At 42.7% G+C, this 18,620-nt stretch overlaps 1 protein-coding gene across 1 annotated transcript in view; it reads left to right on the top strand.

Annotated features, from left to right (window-relative positions):
* The first annotated feature begins 2,511 nt into the window (after nt 1-2,511).
* LOC127567364 (ethanolamine-phosphate phospho-lyase-like) overlaps nt 2,512-18,620 on the top strand; it is a 34,681-nt gene continuing 18,572 nt past the window's right edge. The window contains exons 1-8 of the mRNA XM_052010196.1: nt 2,512-2,769; nt 7,753-7,871; nt 8,976-9,135; nt 10,206-10,280; nt 12,176-12,269; nt 13,107-13,223; nt 15,401-15,483; nt 16,271-16,496. Coding sequence (XP_051866156.1) covers nt 2,711-2,769; nt 7,753-7,871; nt 8,976-9,135; nt 10,206-10,280; nt 12,176-12,269; nt 13,107-13,223; nt 15,401-15,483; nt 16,271-16,496 — 933 coding nt within the window. The 5' untranslated portion in view covers nt 2,512-2,710. The remainder of the gene's footprint in view (nt 2,770-7,752; nt 7,872-8,975; nt 9,136-10,205; nt 10,281-12,175; nt 12,270-13,106; nt 13,224-15,400; nt 15,484-16,270; nt 16,497-18,620) is intronic.

Below are 18,620 nucleotides of genomic sequence, written 5' to 3' on the forward strand. Positions count from 1 at the left end.
TTGACCCGAAACATCGACAGTTCCTTCGCTCCCACAGATGTTGCTCGACCCGCTGAGTTCCTCCAGCAGATTGTTGCTCCCAAAGAAGAACATTGGTTAAGCTCCAGGAAGGGCAAAATTAGGTGATATTCTTAATACCTCCAACATTACCACATGGTGCATCTTGGTTCTCGGCTGCTACAGCGAGGCAGGAGCTACAGCACTGAGTTTTCACTTGGGAGGGACTGCTTCATTCCCTTAGTATAATCCCCTCAGCTGGCCAGGCTTCTTCGTTTAAGAGCTGAGAGTTCATTGAAACTGAACCATGGAAGCACTTCACAGTGGAGGTGTTTCACATAGAGTCTAGGTACATTCACATGAGGGAGAAGGGAAGAGAAATTAAAGCCAGAACTCTGTGGATGACCAAAAAGATTACAATAAGTCAGAGCAGAAAAGGAGTACATAACAAATGAGGGTCGTTAACACAGAAGAAAAGCAAACTAATTACAGTAAGTTCAGATGGGAAGTATAAAAGGAAACAGGAGAGGTAAAGGGAGAGCTTGAAAAGATACTGGTTGTAAATATATATCCAAAACTACCCTATAGGCATGTGAACAGGAAAAGGATTGTAAAAGGAACCAATCAAAAAGGGAAATTTACTTATGGAGGTGGCGTACACGGCTGACATATTAAATTAATGCTTTACATATATATTTTCACCAAGGAAGGAGATGCTCCTGGAATCTCAGCAAAGGAAGGTGTACTTGTGATTACGGATGGGCTAATAATTGATGCAGACCACTTAAAGTGGATAAATCACCTGGTTCAGATGGGATTCATCCTAGGTTGATGATGGAAGGGAGGGAGCAAATTGCAGAGGTAGTGCCTAAGGACTTATAAATGTTACTCCTTTGTTGAAAAAGGGCTGTAGGGATAAACCCAGTAATTATAAAACAGTCAGTTTAACACCAATTATGGGGAAAAATCCAAAAGTAGGAATCAGGGACAAAATTAACAGTCACTTACAAAACTGTGGATTGATCTGAGAAAGTCAGCAAGAAGCTGTTAAAGGCTAAACATGTTGAACTAACTTAATAAATACTTTTGATGAAATAATGGAGAGGATTGATGAGAGAAATATGGCTGATAAGGTATATAAATATATATCCTTCCAAAGGGCACCTGATAAGATGCAACATCGCAGATTCATCATCAAGATCAAAGTCCATAGCACCTGCAGCAGAAAATTGGATGAGATACAGGAAACAGAGCATTGCAGTAAATGATTGTATTATAGAATGGCAGGAAAGGTACAGAGGAGTTCCTGGGGTTTGTACTGAGACCAATGCTTCTCAGACAAACTGGTAGATTGGCCAGATAGGTGGCAGATGAAATTTAATGCTGAAAAATGCATCACATTTTGGCAGGAAAAATGAGGAGAGGTGATTCTGAAAGGGGCACAAGAACATACAGACCGTGTGTCCATAATTCATAGAAAGTGACTGGGCAAGTTGAGAAAGTGGATATGGGATCCTGGGTTTTATAATAGTTGTATAGAGTACAAGAGCAAAGAAGTCACTATGAACCTGCATAAGGCCACTGAACCACTCTCACAAGAGCCTTGCAGGAGTGAGAACCCTTTATCATGGAGCAATGCTGGGCAGACTATTCCTCTGCTCTTGCTTAAATTCTGCTCTGGAATTTTTATAAATCCCGTTGAAAAGACATAGTCCTGACAGTACAACATTCCACCTGTTCCACGCTTTAAGTAACTGCCTGGGTTCTTGTCCTCAAGTCTCTTGAAAGGAAATTGAACACAAAACCCTCAAACAGCATTATAATAATGATCCAATAATCTCTTAGTGTTGCTGGTTGAAGGTTAAGTATTGGCCAGGACACTGGAGTTCTGCTCTTTTTCAACAGAGAGCAGATGGGGCCTTATTTTTCAGAAGTAACTTAGGCAACTTATGTTTGAAACAAAGTTGCAAGTTATAGGAGTGTTCTTTTAGAAATTATGTTTCCAATGAGAATGCCACTTGATTTATTCTGGCAAAATGTGGCACATCCACAATAGGATCTTGATAGTTTCAAAAAGTATGCTTTGAGATGTGTTTTATGTGACACTCTTGGTTTAAACCAAACCCAGACCAGCAGTGTGCCCCCATGCAGAAAGCAGTGAGGGGCTAAGGCGAGTTGGAGGAGACGGTGGGGCGGAAGAATGAGGTGTAAGGTCCTGGAAAAGAATAAGGCGAAGCTGGAAGTGGAAGAGTGGAGGGAATGAGGGAAGGCGTGTGGTGGGCGTGCAGGTTTTCACACCGACAACTCGGCAAGGTCCCAGTCTGCACCGTGCTCGGATTTGTGTGGGGGGTAAACTTCAACGACATTTTATATTCGACAACTCACCTTGTCCTTTCTCGTCCGTTTCAAACCTTTGGTTAGTTGCATAAACTTCTGTGCGCGTCAGTAGCTACACCGGTTCCGCTTCGCACGAGAAAGGTTTGAGCCAAAATCGAGGGAAGGAAGGCACAGAGCCCCACGGCTCCAGGCAAGGGCGGGGGGTAAGGAGGAGGAGGCACCGAGAGCGATTGGGAGCCGGTGGCCGACACGTGACGGACCTGTTTACCGAAGATTATAGAAGGCAGGAGCGGGGAGTGTGGGGAGGGAGAAGTGTCAGAGGGAGCGATGACCGGCGGTGGGGCACGGTGATCGGGCGAGGATCAGAGCGGGCGCCATGGGTTCCGAGCTGTTCTGTAAGCAGCGGACGCTGGAGCTGAGGCAGCGGCACATCGGGTGAGTGAGCTGCGCGCCAGCCGGACCCGGCGAAAACGCGCGCCCCTTCTCACCTGGGGCTGAAGCTGCTGGCGCCCGGGGGGAGGGGGAGAAGGGAGGGGGAGAAGGGAGGGGGAGAGGGGGGGTGCTGTCTCCTCCCTCCTTGAGTCCACATCAAGGGTCTCGACCCGAAACGTCGACTGTCCACTTCCCTCCACATGTGCTACCTGACCGGCTGAGGTCCTCCCGCATCTCTTTTTCTCCTTTCTTCAGGCGGGGTGGACGGTGACCTGTTTCCGCTCCGCTTCTGAGGTGACTGATGAAGCCAATGTGGGTCCCGTCACAGGTGGGGTGTTTGGGGACCTGCTGCGCTTTTTTTTTTGCTGTGTTCCTAGTAAACGGATTTCTGGTTCCCAACGCGCCCTTTCCTTTTCCAACAGCCACGGGCCAGCAATTGCCATGGTGATGTCGTGTTTCTTTTCCCTGGAGGAGGCTTTGGGAACATCCTTAAACCCTTTCCTCTGTGCGTCTATTAATCTGCTGCTGTGACAGAGATCAGAGTGTCTGTTTTTGGGTTCTGGGCCGTGGGAAGGGTGTGGCCTGAGCAAGAGGGCTGACCAAGCCTGTCGTCTGTTCGCTTATTCCTGCCGGTGGATTCGGAGCGCTTTGCAAGTAGCATTGATGGTCCCTCTCCAGCGTTCTGAGATGTCTGCTGCAAGGTAGTCCATGATTCAGATGTGCACTGGCGGGTGTTTTTCACTGTTGCCTTGGTGGACCGTGAGTTTTTCCCCACATGGTCAGAGGCTGTGCTGGCACACTGCAGGCAGTGGTGAATTTCACCATCAACGCCAGCCTTAGTCCGGAGTCTCAATCATGACCTTTGTTGATGGGAGGATAACGTTGTACGGTGGGGAGGGAGGGGGTGGCCTTTATTTTGCAGATGTTTAGCCCATTCTCTTGTATGCTGCAGTGCCCATATCAACAGCATCTTCATGTTTGGCCTCCAAATGTATACATGTACAAGCATCCTCCTCATACTGCAGCTTGGTGACAGAAGGTAGGATGACCTTGGTTGGGGAGGGGCCGTGATATAAATTGAACCGTCTCCTAATTGTTTGGTACATCAGCTCCACCCTCAGCAGGAAGCATGTTGGAGGTGAGGCGCAGCTTCGTGTCAAAAGGACAGAGAAGACCTGACACCAATCTGCAGTGAGATTAGGTTTTGGGGTTGAGGTCATATTTTGCAAACCTTTGTGTGGCAGACATCGGATAGAAACAAATTTCTGAGAGAGGGCAGTCAAATTTGAGAATGACACTCCACAGTTCTACTCAATTGACAGTGAGAGGAATTTTAAAAATGCCATGTCTATTGGTTGGTAACAGTCCCTGCATTTCTTCTGAAGCTGTCACATGGTCAAGATGGGTTCACTGTGTCTCTAGGTGGACAGAATCCACACTCTGTCTCAAGGAGCAGCTCTTCAGGGAGGAGGGCGCCTTGCTATGACTTTCCCTGTGATAGACACCAGGGAGACCGTTCTCTGTGGTTAAAGCAATTGGATTTGTCTCCATGCTTGAAGATGATCATGATTACAGCATCTCTGGGGGCCCTGTGGCTTGCCCTCCTCTTCACAGATGTGGGAGACTGAACGTGTCTGAAGGTCCTCACTGCTAAGCTTTAGCACTTCAGTAGGGATACTGCCTGCTCCCAAGAAGTTGTTCCTTGCAGCACAAATTGCTGTTTCTTCCAAGGAGGAAGACAATGAGAAGGGGGAGCATGATGACCATTCTTCAAGATCTTGTTTGGATTGTCCAAGGACTAGGTGACAGTGAGAAGGCAGATGGCAGTACCCGGAACACACACCAGTATGTGCAAAGCACCCAGCACCCACACTCAGGACACTCTCTCCCAGCATCCAGTAGACTGGACCATTTGGAAGCAAGAGAGGAACAGTTAAGCATGTTGATTAGATCACTGAAAATACTTAACAAATAGAAAGAACACACTCTGCATTTGGTGAATGATTTTGACTTTGTATTAGGACCCCAATTTACACATGAAGGACACCCAACACTTCTTGTAGCCAGGCACTCTGATTACTTATAAATTGTTAGCTTCCCACTTAATATTTGCATAATTTTGGGAGGAGTTTATATATAGAAGTCCAAAATGTATTCCCTTCAGAATTAATTATATGCATTAAAAATTGGATGTGGTGATTTCTTCCCTCAGTCTTGTTTTCCCATTTGGATATTTTCTTTCATTGGAGGCACACCCAGCATGGTGCCTGCACCACACTGATAGATGACACCTCTTGAGACATCACATCTTGAAGATGCCCTCGATGGTGAGGAGGGTTTTGCTCATGATGGAGCTGGCTGAGCCTACAACCCTCTGCAACCTCTTGTGATCCCGTGCATTGCAGCCTCCATACCAGGATGTGATGCAACCAGTCAGAATGCTCTCCACAGTACACCTACAGAAATTTAAGAGTCTTAGGTGACATACCAAATCTCCTCAAACTCCTTACAAAGTAGAGCCACTGATGTGCCTTCTTCATAATTGCATCAATGTGTTGGGCCCAGGATAGATCCTCTGAGATATTGATGCCCAGGAATTTGAAGCTGCTCACCCTTTCCAACACTGACCCCCTCAATGAGAACTAGTGTGTGTTCTCCCGACTTCCCCTTCCTGAAGTCCACAATCAATTCCTTGGTCTTGCTGACACTGAGTGCGAGGTTGTTGTTGCGACACCATTCAACCAGCCAATCTATCTCACTCCTGTAAACCTCCTCGTCGCCATCCGAGATTTTACCAACAACAGTGGTGTCATCAGCAATTTTATAAAGGCATTTGAGCTGTGTGCTTAGCCACATAGTCATGAGTGTAGAGAGAGTAGAGCAGTGGGCTAAGCACGCATCCTTAGAGGTGCGCCTGTGTTGATTCAGCGAGGAAGCGATGTTGTTATCAATTTGTACTGACTGTCGTCTCCCGATAAGGAAGTCAAGGATCCTGTTGCAGAGGGAGGTACAGAGGCACAGGTTTTGAAGCTTGTTGATGATCATGTTGTACAGAGGGGATGATTGTGTTGAAGGCTGAGCTGTAATCGATAAACAGCAGCCTGATGTATGTTTTGCGGTTGTCTAGGTACTCTAAAGAAGAGTGGTGAGCCAGTGAGATTGCGTCTGCTGTAGACCTGTTGTGGTGGTAGGTGAACTGCAGTGGGCCCAGGTCCTTGCTGAGGCAGGAGTTAATTCTAGCCATAACCAACCTCTTGAAGCACTTCATTATGGTAGACATGAGTGCTACTGGGCGATAGTCATTGTGGCAGCTCACCCTGATCTTCTTGGACCCTGATGTGATTGCTGCCATTTTGAAGCAGGTGGGAACCTCAGACCACAGCAGATGTCCATGAACACTCCAGCCAGTTGGCCGGCACAGGTCTTCAGTACTCAGCCAAGGCCTGATGCCTTGCGAGGCTTCACCCTCTTAAGGTGAACTTTAGCTGCCATACTAGCAGTTCCTGTATTGTAGGTCTGATCTCAGTTTGGTAGGTGTTGTAAATTTAAAGGCTTTGCCATTTTGATGCAAGCAGAAATAATGTGCATTGAGTGACCAATTATTCTGGCAAGGACCACTGGCCCAAGTTTCCTTGTGTGATTTTCCTCCAATTCACTGTGCCTAATTTCCCCCTCTACAAATTGGGCTGAAATCATTTACGCTGTCCTTCGGTCCCAGTTTCTCTCATTTAACCCCCTTTTGACTTCTGTAATTTAGTCATCTCCTGCCCCCACCCTCTCACACAGTGCGGCACAGTGGCACAGCTAGTAGAGCTGCTGCCTTCGAGCTCTCATCACCTTCGATAGCTTCGTCCTGGGAAATTGGCCTTAGTGACCACTGTCTCTTCCCTGAAGCCACGTGGCACCCTTGCCTGCGGCCAGCAAAGATGTAAAATTCTCTGTCAGGGCCCCAGGAATCTCCTTCCTTGCCTCCCATAGAAGCCTGCGAAGAAGTTTATTCAGGCCCTGGGTATTTATCCACCTTTAAGCACACTAAGGTATTTAATACCTCCTCCTCTTTAATGATGAGATGTTCTAGAATTTCCCTGACCCCTCCCTGAATTCTCCAATTACAATATCTTTCTCCTCAGTGAATCCACATGAGAAGTATTCATATAAGAACACGACTGCCTGGCTCTATGCTTAGATTACCAATTTGATCCCTAATTGGTCTTCAAAATGCTCTCCCACTGACACTTCAACTACTTGTCTGACTATGTTCCCTCAGATTAGGTCCAATATTGCCCCTTCTCCAGTAGGTCTGTCTACATACTTGCTCAAAAAGCTCTCTTGGATACATTTTAAAATTTCCACCCCCTCTGCACCTTTCTCATTAAAACAATCCCAGTTAATATTGGGGAAGATGAAGTCCCCAACTACTACAACATTATTACCCTTGCGTTGTTCTATACTTTGTCCACATATCTCCTCCACTATCTCCTACTGACATTTAGGAGACTTGTAGTATACCACCAGCAAAGTGATCACTCCCTTTTGTTCCTAAGCTCTACCCATATGGCCTCATTTAAAGAACCTTCTCTGATATTCTCCCTCATTACAGCAGTAATGGACTCCTTAATTGATATTGCATCTCTGCCTCCTCTTTTACATCCTCCCCTGTTAAGCCTAAAGATTCTACATCCTGAAACGATGAGTTGCCGGCCCATTCCTTCTTTCAGTCTCTGTGATAATCATAATTCCAGCCCTCTTAAATTCATCATCCTTAATAGTGAGACTCCGATTAAAATAAATGCAGCTTATTCTTGAAAATGTGATTGTATTAACAAGAAGTTGTTTTAACAAGGCATGATTCACCCTCAGAACTCTGCCTTCCAGGAAAAGTCTCTCTTGTGTTACATAACCTGTACTTGTTCAGACCAATGTTTATTTTTATTCAAATCACTGGATGTGGTTCAGTTCTTGCCCTCTTCTTTTTTTACTATTCAGACCATCATGCAAGGTGTTCTTTTCGAAGGACCCACTCAAGATAATCCGTGCCCAGGGCCAGTACATGTATGATGAGAATAACAAGAAGTATCTGGACTGCATTAACAACGTAGCTCATGGTATGGAGCCTCTATGAAACTCTGTACATTGCAACACTGTAATATTGAAACATGATCTCCAGCTTGGTGCTGAAGAACCTACTTTAAAATTCAAAGAGATAAGATGAATAAACCTTTCAGGTTCATCTTTCAGCTCAATTGTTTTTGAATCCATGACTCATCGTATGAAAGTCCGAGCTGCAACATGTTGTGACTGTAATAGGCATAGTCAGATACCAGAGGGTGAAAGCAGTTCCTTTCTGTGCTGAAATAGATTGAACTTGTTTTTATCAGATATGGATGGGATAGGGAACATTGTTACTTGTTTGCTTTAGGGATTTTTGAACTATGATGGTTGCAAGCAGGTAAAATGTTGTTAACTAGTCCTCTCTCCCAGCGAACAAATTGATTACATTCCTAAAGAACCCTTGTATAGCGCAAGGTACAGTAAACCCTTAACTTTCGCAAGGAGTGGGTTACCTGTTGCCGTGGATGGTGAACATAGAGACTCATCAGTGTCATAGCTCATCAGTAAAGATGCAGTAAATCAAAAGCAAACTGGCTACTTTTGGCAAACTGAAGGATACAAGCTGAAGCTCCCTTGCAATTCCTTGAAAGGCCATTGTTGCCAGATCAAAGAGCCCAGGTGCTCAAGAGTTTTTTTTCCCATTTTCAATGGCTTACTTATTTCAGAATCTTCCCTTTAACCCAATCAAATGACTGTTAAGTGCTACTGATTTTTATGGATGGTCTCCAAAGACATTCCCCATTATTTACTATAAGAAAAAATCTTTGTTACATCACAGATTAAATAAAATAAAACCCTTCATTGTTGCAAAAATTTGTTAAGTTAAATGTTCATTGGGAGAGAGTTGTACAGCAAATGTTGTAGCACTTTTTGATAGCAAACCTGCAGAGAGGTTTAGAAAATAGGCAATTGTCAGCATGTGTATGATTAATGGCATGTTGGCAAATCTAAATACTGCATTCCTGTAATTTCAGTCGTGAGTGCTCAATCACGGCCAGTAATAGACATTCTGGCTTTTTGTTTTGGCCAAAATGGGAATTTCACCCTTTAGAATGATTAAGTTGTTTTTATGTTTGAATATCCTTTTATTTTTTCAGTGGGACATTGCCATCCAGCTGTGGTGCAAGCTGCTGTCAAGCAGATGGAACTGCTGAACACTAACTCACGATTTCTACATGACAATCTGGTACAGTACGCCAAGCAGCTCACTGAGACGCTCCCACCTCAACTATCTGTTTGCTACTTTGTCAATTCAGGGTAATGTCTACCCATTGTATCCCTCTCTATATAGATCTTTTAAAGTATATTCTCCATTCTCACCAGACCTCCATGAATATGTATTTCTTTGTTTTGTTTTAAATGGTATATCATGACTCAAAGTCCTGATTCCTGTTTGCATATTAATGAGGGGAATATTTGGTGAGGGGAAAGACAATAATAGTACACATTTTCTTGAAAGCGTTTTCAGACGGTCTATTCTAAGATGGTTTGCTATTTATTTATTTTCAGGTTATGTACATTTAATGTCCTTCCCTGAACTTTTAAAGTAAAATTACATTTTCACCTTTTTTTTTGCCATTCAGACACAGACACTCACAACCAAGCATAACCATTTGGGGATCCTGCTCCCTAAAGAATGCATATAAATTGCATCAACTTCATTTCCCCTCCTTGGAAAATCTCTAATATGTCTTTGGTGTACCCTCTTCAACAAGATTGTGCACCAGCATTAGTGAACTCGAAGACATGAGATTTAAAAACAAATGCAGGCTGCAGTGATACCATGCTGGTGTTTGTACTGATAATCAAATGGAAATGACAACAAGTCAATCAATCGAATTAATAAAAACTTTGTATATCAAGTGTCCTTTGAATGAAGCTGGCTGACCATACACCTCAATTTTTTTCAACATGCACAGTGAAAGGTATATTGTACATCTTTAATATAAGACATTTTGTTCACTCAGCTTTAAGTTTTTTTCCTCACAAACCACTCTTTATATGCAATCATAAAGATGAGGGTGTTTACTCAAAATATTATGAACCTTGATGTTTGCTTTTAACACACACTCCTATAATAAAATCAGAGAATACTGGAAACACTTAGCAAGTCAGGCAGCATCTGTGGAAAGGGAGATAGTATTAATCTTTCAGTTCGAAGACCTTTTGTCAGAACAGACTCCCTCCTGTGTAAAATCAAACTTGAATAATTCCAGGAAACCCCACCACACTTTGTTCTTGTAGTGACACATTATTATCATGATGCAAGATCTCTATTATACACTTGCTATATCTACTCTAGTGATGCTGTGTGTTTTTCTTAACAGCTCTGAAGCTAACGACCTTGCTCTTCGATTGGCTCGCCAGTATACTGGTCACTATGATATCATCACCCTCAACCAGTAAGTAGTAGAAATAAAAGAATATACATATTCAAACTAAAAGTTTTTAATCCTAGAGTTTAGAGTGAAACCAAGTACTTAACAACACAGCGATTTGAACAAAATCCTTCTGCCTCTAGACCCTGGATTGAAATGCAGCCTGTTGTGAATTATTGTTTTGCTTAACAAAGCTTGTACCAGAAAGACCAGTTGTGTTGATTCTTTGCTTTCATCACTTCCGGAAGCAATGATTCCAATCAGAGAGTAAAGTGTTGCAGCTAGTAGAGCTGCTGTCTCACAGCTCCCGTAACCAGGGTTCAATCCTGACCTTCAGTGCTGTCTGTGTTGGGTTTGCATGATCTCCCTGTGACTGCTTGTGTTTCCACCAGATGCTGTGATTTCTTTCCACATCCCAAAGATACTAACAGACTTCATTTATATAAACCTCCTTTAATGAAGAAGGAGCTGCCCAAAGGCATTATAACAGGAGATATAAGAACATCTGACAAACTGTTTGCTAAGTTTTGAAGGCCTTAAAGGGTGAGAGTATTGGAGAGATTAATTTTCAGTTTTCTCTCTGCATATGTTGAGATCCTACCAAGTATCTACAAAGGTCTCTGAAATTGCAGTGTTTGGGAAGATGATTACTGAAAGTATACTAAGAAAGAGCCTTTTCTTTACTGTTACGGTTGTATAATATTAGATTTTGTAAAGTTCATCCTCCATGTCCTCAGCCTTCTGAGCTCTGTCAGCTTTGGCCTCTTGCACATCTCAAATCTCACTGCACCACTGGCAATCGTGCTCACAACTGCCAAAGTCCAGCTCTGGACTTCTCTCTCAAAAGAAAGAAAGCGATTGAGAAGTTTAGGGAGATCTTTGTTCAATGTGATTTTGTTTGACGGCACCTGTGAAACTCCTGGGAGTGGTTCACTACAGGTGATGCCAGAGCGTGGTGACTCATTGCAAGTTGCTCTCTGTAGATCCAGTCATTACTTCTATTATAATTGTTACCTCAATGCGCTGTTGTAATGAAATGATCTGTATGGATAGCATGCAAAACAAAGTTTTTCACTGTACCTTGGTACACGTGACAGTAATAAACCAATTTAAATGTAGATTGCAAGTGCCCCTGACTGAATTCTCTTATTATGAACATATCATTAATATTCAGAAATTGAAACTGTTGAAGGCAACGATAGCACATTGTTTCTCAAACAATCCTCCTCAGAGGTTGAGGTGAGGCAAGATTTATTATTTAAAAGGGGTCCTGCTGATCAGTAGTAGCCCTGCTTGATAGTAATGTGTCGATGTCATTTGAATTAGGTTTTGCTGTTGCGTTAACAAAGTAATAGCATGGTGTGGTGTTGGCTCATTGCATCACCATCCATTTTGGGGCTGGTTTGGTGATCCACACTCACATTCAGCACATAATGCCAGAAGTGATGGAAGTGAAAGGGGAGCTGGCAAAGCAGCAGCTTACCCAGTTTCCTAGACTTCCCATACTTCCAGAAGTCAAGTGATGAAACTGAGGTGAACCCAGGCCATGAGTTTTCCCTCTGTCTGATACACCCACATAAAGCCAGGGATATAGCTAAATGTAGTTAGCTTTTTCATAACATGGGCAACAAGAGGTGATAAAGCAATGAGAGTTAAGCAGCATTTTAATTTACTATGTTAGTATCCAAAGGCTATTGATCTGGACACCAGTTCAAATCCCACTAGGGAGTTTAAGTTCAAGTAAATAAATACATCTGGAACTAAAAAGCTAGCTCCATTAATGGTGAACATCAAAATACTTGGTTTTCTGATAATTTTGAGTGAGACTCCTTTACAAGGAACATTGGTGCAGGTGCAATCTAAGTATTCAAAGGACAAATGCTTGGATTGAACTTGGCTTTCTTTCACTTCCCATGTAGTGCTTACCATGGACATGTAACATCTTTGATTGACATCAGTCCCTACAAGTTCCATGAACTTCATGCAGAAGGTCAGAAGGAGTTTGTGCATGTTGTGAGTATTGGTAATAGTTTAACATCCCTGATGCAGGGTTTCAACCCAAAACATCGACAATTCCTTTCCTCCCACAGATGCTGCTTCGCCAACAGATTGTTGCTTAACATTTCAGCTGTTTGCAAGCAAGTAGATTGATAACATATAATTCATTGTGAATAAGTAGGCAATCACTTTCGTTTTTACAACACAAATTGGGAAGCTTAAAGAGTCTTGGCAGATACAAGATTGTAGTCTAAAACTGAAATATGTATGAGATAGGGCTCCTCCCTTACTGCTGATCTGCTAAGTAGCAGTTGCAGCTACAATGGTACCACAATTTAGCTTTGGTGTACCTATGCTGAACAGAAGGAAACTCAGACAAGCTTACTTTTGATTTACAGCCCACTGAATCATGGCGAAACACAAGTTCAGGCCGGAATTATCCTCTGCTTGTGACGCCACAGGTTCACACATGGAACATGATCTTGGTGGGGAAGGTGGCTGGCTGTTGGTCAGTTGTTGCTGCCAAAAATCCTTGTGCCATTACAGTAACCAGCATCTTTGGATAAGCATTGAAGGAATTTTTGTTTTGGATATCAAATAAAGAAGCTTTTCTGTAAAATATGATTCATATGCTGAACATTTGTGTTCAGCATATGAATCATATTTTACAGAAAAGCTTTATTTCTGTTCTGCTGAAAGCCACTGAAAGTAGATCCAACAGGTTTACTTCATAAGAAATTGGATGCTGTGCAGCTTGGACAGTAAAGACACATGAGCAGTTGAAACTCTTGAATTTTTGAGATTTTGCTGTGCTTGGGTTAGTAAAGGGAATCTGTGCTTGCCCTCTTTTAGGCACCACCTCCAGATGTTTACAGAGGAAAGTACAGAGAGGACCATCCTGATCCAGCCTCAGCCTATGCAGATGAAGTAAATGTATTGATTCAAGAGGCCACGAAGAGAGGCCGCAAGGTTTGTAGCCAGTTGAACAAAATTATTTGTGCCACAGTGAGATTAACATTATCCATCTATTTTTCTCGGCCAGAATTTAAAATTGCTTGGAGTAAATGAGATCCAAAAACTTCATGTTTTTTTTATCCAGGCCAGCTTTTGATACAGAATATATAATTTGCATTGAGCTTTATTTCTTTAAAGCTTTCTTTGCAAAAGGATTTATCCCATGCTTGCATTGTTCTGTGTGATCTGATGTTAACTCAAAATGGGTTTGAGGAAGTGAAGAGTTCAGTTAAGCATATCTCAAATCTTTTGATTAAATGTTATTCTGTGGGAAACACAATAAAATGTACAAATGAATAATGCTTTTGATAAAATGCTAATGATGCCAACTTGCTGCATTTAGTACTAATACTTCAATGTTTCATGAAATCTGGGTCTTTTAGCCATTAGATTTGAGATTGGACTAAAATAAACATCTTAGTCCAGTACGAAATAATTCCTCATTTAGCACTGATTGGTAAGGTCACTCGGACAGAACCAACATTGGTTGATGTAGAAATGGATGGAAACAATTGTTGTGATGGAAGCTCTTTTCATGAGCTTGGCAGTCAAGCGATCTCAGCTCTTTGTCAAGCTCTGGTGTACCACATTGAGGATCCATGCTTAACATTAAGAGCCAGAAATGGAAACTGTCATGTTCCCAGATTGCAGATTGGGGAATGATGGAAAACAGGGAGGAGGTGGGTGGTGAGTTTGGATGATTCTTCTGATCCTCCTCCATTTGCTTCGGCAAAAGTTTCATGTGAGCCTTCAAAGAAGTGGCAAAGACTGGAAGTTAATCCCTGTGGCATTGTACTAAGTACAACATGGTCACCTGATGCATCATAGCACTTAAACTGATTTTTTCCTAGTGCTGCATTAGCAACACTGAAGCCAGGATGGTGGCATTTAAAAACTCATTGGCTTTGAAATATGAATAAAAAAATTAGTCCTGATGCCGTAACAGCAGTGTTGTCAATGTTGCTTTGAAATTATCTCAGAGCTGCTCCTTGGATTTCAGTCACACTTCCCAGTGAAGATTCAACTACAGAACAGGAGGAACTCTGTATCAAATTTCCATTTGATGTCTTGAGGCTTTGATAGTATTTAAACATGAGGCAAGTGATTTGTGGCGATTGATGTGTTGCCAATTGAATCCACTCCAACCCAAATATTTTGATTCCTCCAGCAATTTTCTTTACAAAATGAGTAGTTTTATGGGATATTTCCCAGTCTTACAAAATGACATGTCCCAACTGTCCATCCAGAGGTTAGGTAGATCATGATCAATAATCTTTCTTTACTAATGGATAGTTTTTTCTTTTTTTTCCCTCTTTTGTTGGATATTTTCACAGGTAACCAGAATGTTGATCAGCCACACAGAGAGTAACGACTAATACTACATGTGTCAGTAGCATCTCTGGTGTGCACTAATGTACTTGAAGCACCAGCTTGCTCTGTTACTCTCTAACTACCTGATCAAGGCCAGAGACGTGGTTTATTTCCAGGAGGATCATCTGCTGTGGAACACTAATATCCAGGGAGGCCTCTTAACCTTTTGCCTGGTATTTGATAACTTTGCAAAACAGACAGGAGTTGGGAGTCCATCTGATTTTGGAATGTAAGCAGGTACAATGTACCAGAATGGATTCTGCCAAGGAGCCTCAAGTGAAGCAGGTTGCATATAATATTTTCTGACAAATATTAAATATTTGCCCACTTGCTGAGAGCCTTTCCCTTTGTGGTAACACATGGCTACCCAGTCAGGGGTTAAAATTCCATTAAAATAAACTAAGCTGATTAACGTCTTTCTTGAAGCAGCAGACAAAGAAATTTTACTTGGAGCCATTAATGAATGCCTTGAAAGTAACAGGAAACCATGGGATCTCAACCCTGCGGACTGAAAATTGTTCATGACATTTTCTTTTTACAAATGGTCCTGCAACTTTGAAGAAACAGTGGAAAACCATGGTGACCAGAGTTTGCTGAAGATTCGCAGAGCCTTCAGAAATCCTTGCTTTTTTATCTTAGTGACTGTGGAGTGATTAACTGTTCTGTCCCTTGGCTTCCAATTGAATTACAAACCACCTGCTTCCTTTTTGTGTAGTGAAAGCTGGAGATGTGTGGTTTTCATATCATCTTCTTTTGTATAGATGGCTGCATTTATTGCTGAATCCATGCAGAGTTGCGGAGGTCAGATAATCCCACCACCTGGCTACTTCCAAAAAGTGGCACAGTAGGTACATGGTTTGTGTTTCTCTTTTAAGGATAGAAGGCTTGATGTAGCTTTCAATTTACCATTTAAAATCCTCTTTTCCCTCAGAATAAGAGTGGATGAGGCTATTAAAGGACACTTCTCTGATAACTAATGCATGTATCTGGGGTCTGATAATGTGATAATTATGGATGATGCTTAATGTACTTTGCAGGAAACGTAACCCTACAACCTCTGCCTTAAAAGGCAAGAGTGTTCCAGTGAATAATGATTTTTAAATGATATTTTAAACCAGAGTGAAGTGGTGATAGTGGAAGGGATGGTGATGGTGGCAAGGGTAGTACTTAAGAATTAGGAGCAGAGGTAGGCCTTCTGACCATTCGAGGCTGCTCAGTCATTCATCAGGATCACGGCTGTTACCATTTTCCTGACCTATTCGCATATCCCATGATTCCTCTAGTTTCCAGAAAATCGTCGATCACTGTTGTGAATTAACTTAATGACAGAGGCTCCACAGCCCCTCCATTGATATCACAGAACCAAAGTGAAAATCTCTCACAATTTAACTTCACATTAGCGTTCTTAGACTCCAGTTCTAAATCCTCTACTGTGATCCTTAATGGTTAAAATACCAATCGCAGTTTGTAGGCAACACATGATTATGAATTGATCATTTGAAGCAATCAACAGCATGTTGCTCGTGTGGAGAAATATTTTCAAATGTAGGGACTAGTTATGGAAGGTTCTGTTTGCTGCCTGTCCCTTGTCTCTGTGTTTGGTCGAATTGCATGGCTGCTTCTATTTTCAGATACGTGCATAATGTAGGGGGAGTGTTCATAGCTGATGAAGTCCAGGTCGGCTTTGGCCGAGTTGGGAAACATTTCTGGGCCTTCCAGTTGCAAGGAGAGGACTTTGTTCCAGACATTGTCACCATGGGCAAACCCATCGGAAATGGCCATCCCATGTCCTGCGTGGTTACGACCAAAGAAATTGCAGAGGCATTTGGAGCATCTGGACTTGAATATTTTAACACAGTGAGTTATTGAAAGTTCTAGTTCAATAAAAATAGTAGAGCACATCAAGTGTAAAGCCGGCCATGAATGTCCTTGAATGCTAAGTTAACTGATTTGGCAGGTCCAGTATAATGTAGATGGACTGATTAATAAGTTTGCAGATGACACAAAAATTGGTGGAATTGTGAACAACGAAGGTTGTTAAAGGATACAGCAGGATATAGTTCAGTTGCAGATACGGACAGAGAAATGGCTGATGAAGCTTAATTCAGGAAAGTGTGAGGTATTGCACTTTGGGAGGTCAAATGTAAGGGGAAGGTATACAGTAAATGGCAGGATACATAGGAGCTTTGATGTACAGAGGGATCTTATGTACAGAGGGATCTTGGAGTCCAAATCCATAGCTCCCTGAAAGTGGCAACACAAGTACACAGGATGGTAATGAAGGCATTTGATATGCTTGCCTTCATTGGTTGGGACATTGAGTATAGGAATAAGGAAGTCTTGTTGCAGCTGCATAAAACTTTGGTTAGGCCACATTTGGAGTATTGTGCGCAGTTCTGGTCACTCCATTAACAGGAAGGATGTGGAGGCTTTGGAGAGGATGTGGAAGAGGCTCACCGGGATGTTGCCTGGATTAGAATATTAGTTGTAAGGGGAGGTTGGACAAACTTGGATTGTTTTCTCTGGAGCGTTGGAGGCTGACAGGAGACCTGATAGAGGTTTGTAAAATTATGAGAGGCATACCTGGGGTAGATAGTCTTTTTCCAAGGGTACTAATGCCAAATACTAGAGAACATAGTTTTAAGGTGGGGGGGGGGGGGGGGGGGCGTGGAGTTTAAAGGAGACATTCAGGGTAAGTGCTTGGAATGTGCTGCCGGGGTGGTGATGGACAATAGTAGCATTTAAGAGGCATTTAGACAGGCTCATGAACATGCAGGGAATGGAGGGATGGGGATCATGTGCAGGCAGGTAGATTTCATTTAATTTGGCATCATGGTCGGCACAGACCTTGTGGGCCGAAGGTCCTGTTCCTGTGCTGTATTGTTCTGTGTTCTATGTTCTATAATTGACCAAAGGAATCTGAATGAGGATGAGTCAAAAATAACAAACCTACCTGCTTTTGATCATTGTCCAAGGATCCCCAGATGGGAAGTACATGGGTGTGTGATGCTGATGTGTCTGGCTTGGGCCTTCATTATAACTTAACCAGATTTACTCCAGAAAGAGTTGTAGAATGAGTTGAGTGGTGGGGTGCACAAGCGGTTGCTGCTTTATGTGAAACCAATGTTCACAACTGTGTTTTCATCCTTTGCTGAGAGGAGGAGAAATCAGGGAGCTTGGAAACCAGAAGGTCAGCAGGCACAGAGGCACTTGGAGCTTACACATGAGTAAAGAAAACATTTTAGCTCATGTCTAACCATGAAGAATTTTCTGAAGAAGTTGATAAGATGGAGTCCCGGAAAGAGGGGATTTTCATAAGAGGAGGCTGGATAGACTAGGCCTGTATTCTTCAGAGTTTAAAAGAATGAAAGCTTTTCTCTCCGAACATCTTGCTAATGGGAAGAGCTAGAGTTAGATGTTGAAATGGAAATGTCAGGAATATCTGTGCATGTGCTGTGAAATGACAAAGTCCGGAGCACAGTGACACATTCACAACCTCAGATTCAATGGAATCCAATCAGAGTCCTGTGGAAGAGCACAGTCTGCTGGGATCCCCAGCATTTATGTTAGAGATTTGCCTCTCAGATCCTGTTCCAAAGCTGTTAGACTTGGAGCAGGATCCAACTTGAATGGGAATTGTGGCATTATGAATCGGAACACATGGGGATAAAAACAGAATACTGGAAGAAATCAGCGGGTCAAGAAGCACCTGTGGAGGCAAAAGTTGTAAGTTGATGTTTTAGGTCGAGACCCTCCATTAGGACAAAGAAGAAAGAGTAAAGATTGCCAGGATATAACTGTACAAAGGGAGTGTGGGTTAGAGGCCGACAGGTGATAGGTGGAACCAGATGGGGAATGGATGATGGACTGAAGAAAGCAGGTGGAGGAGGGGATGGGAGAGAGGCTGGTAGGTGATAGGTGGAACCAGATGGGGAATGGATGATGGACAGATGGAACCAGATGGGGAGAAGAGATTGGAAA

Source organism: Pristis pectinata, chromosome 2 (assembly GCF_009764475.1).
Source record: "Pristis pectinata isolate sPriPec2 chromosome 2, sPriPec2.1.pri, whole genome shotgun sequence".
Taxonomy (NCBI): Eukaryota; Metazoa; Chordata; class Chondrichthyes; order Rhinopristiformes; family Pristidae; genus Pristis; species Pristis pectinata.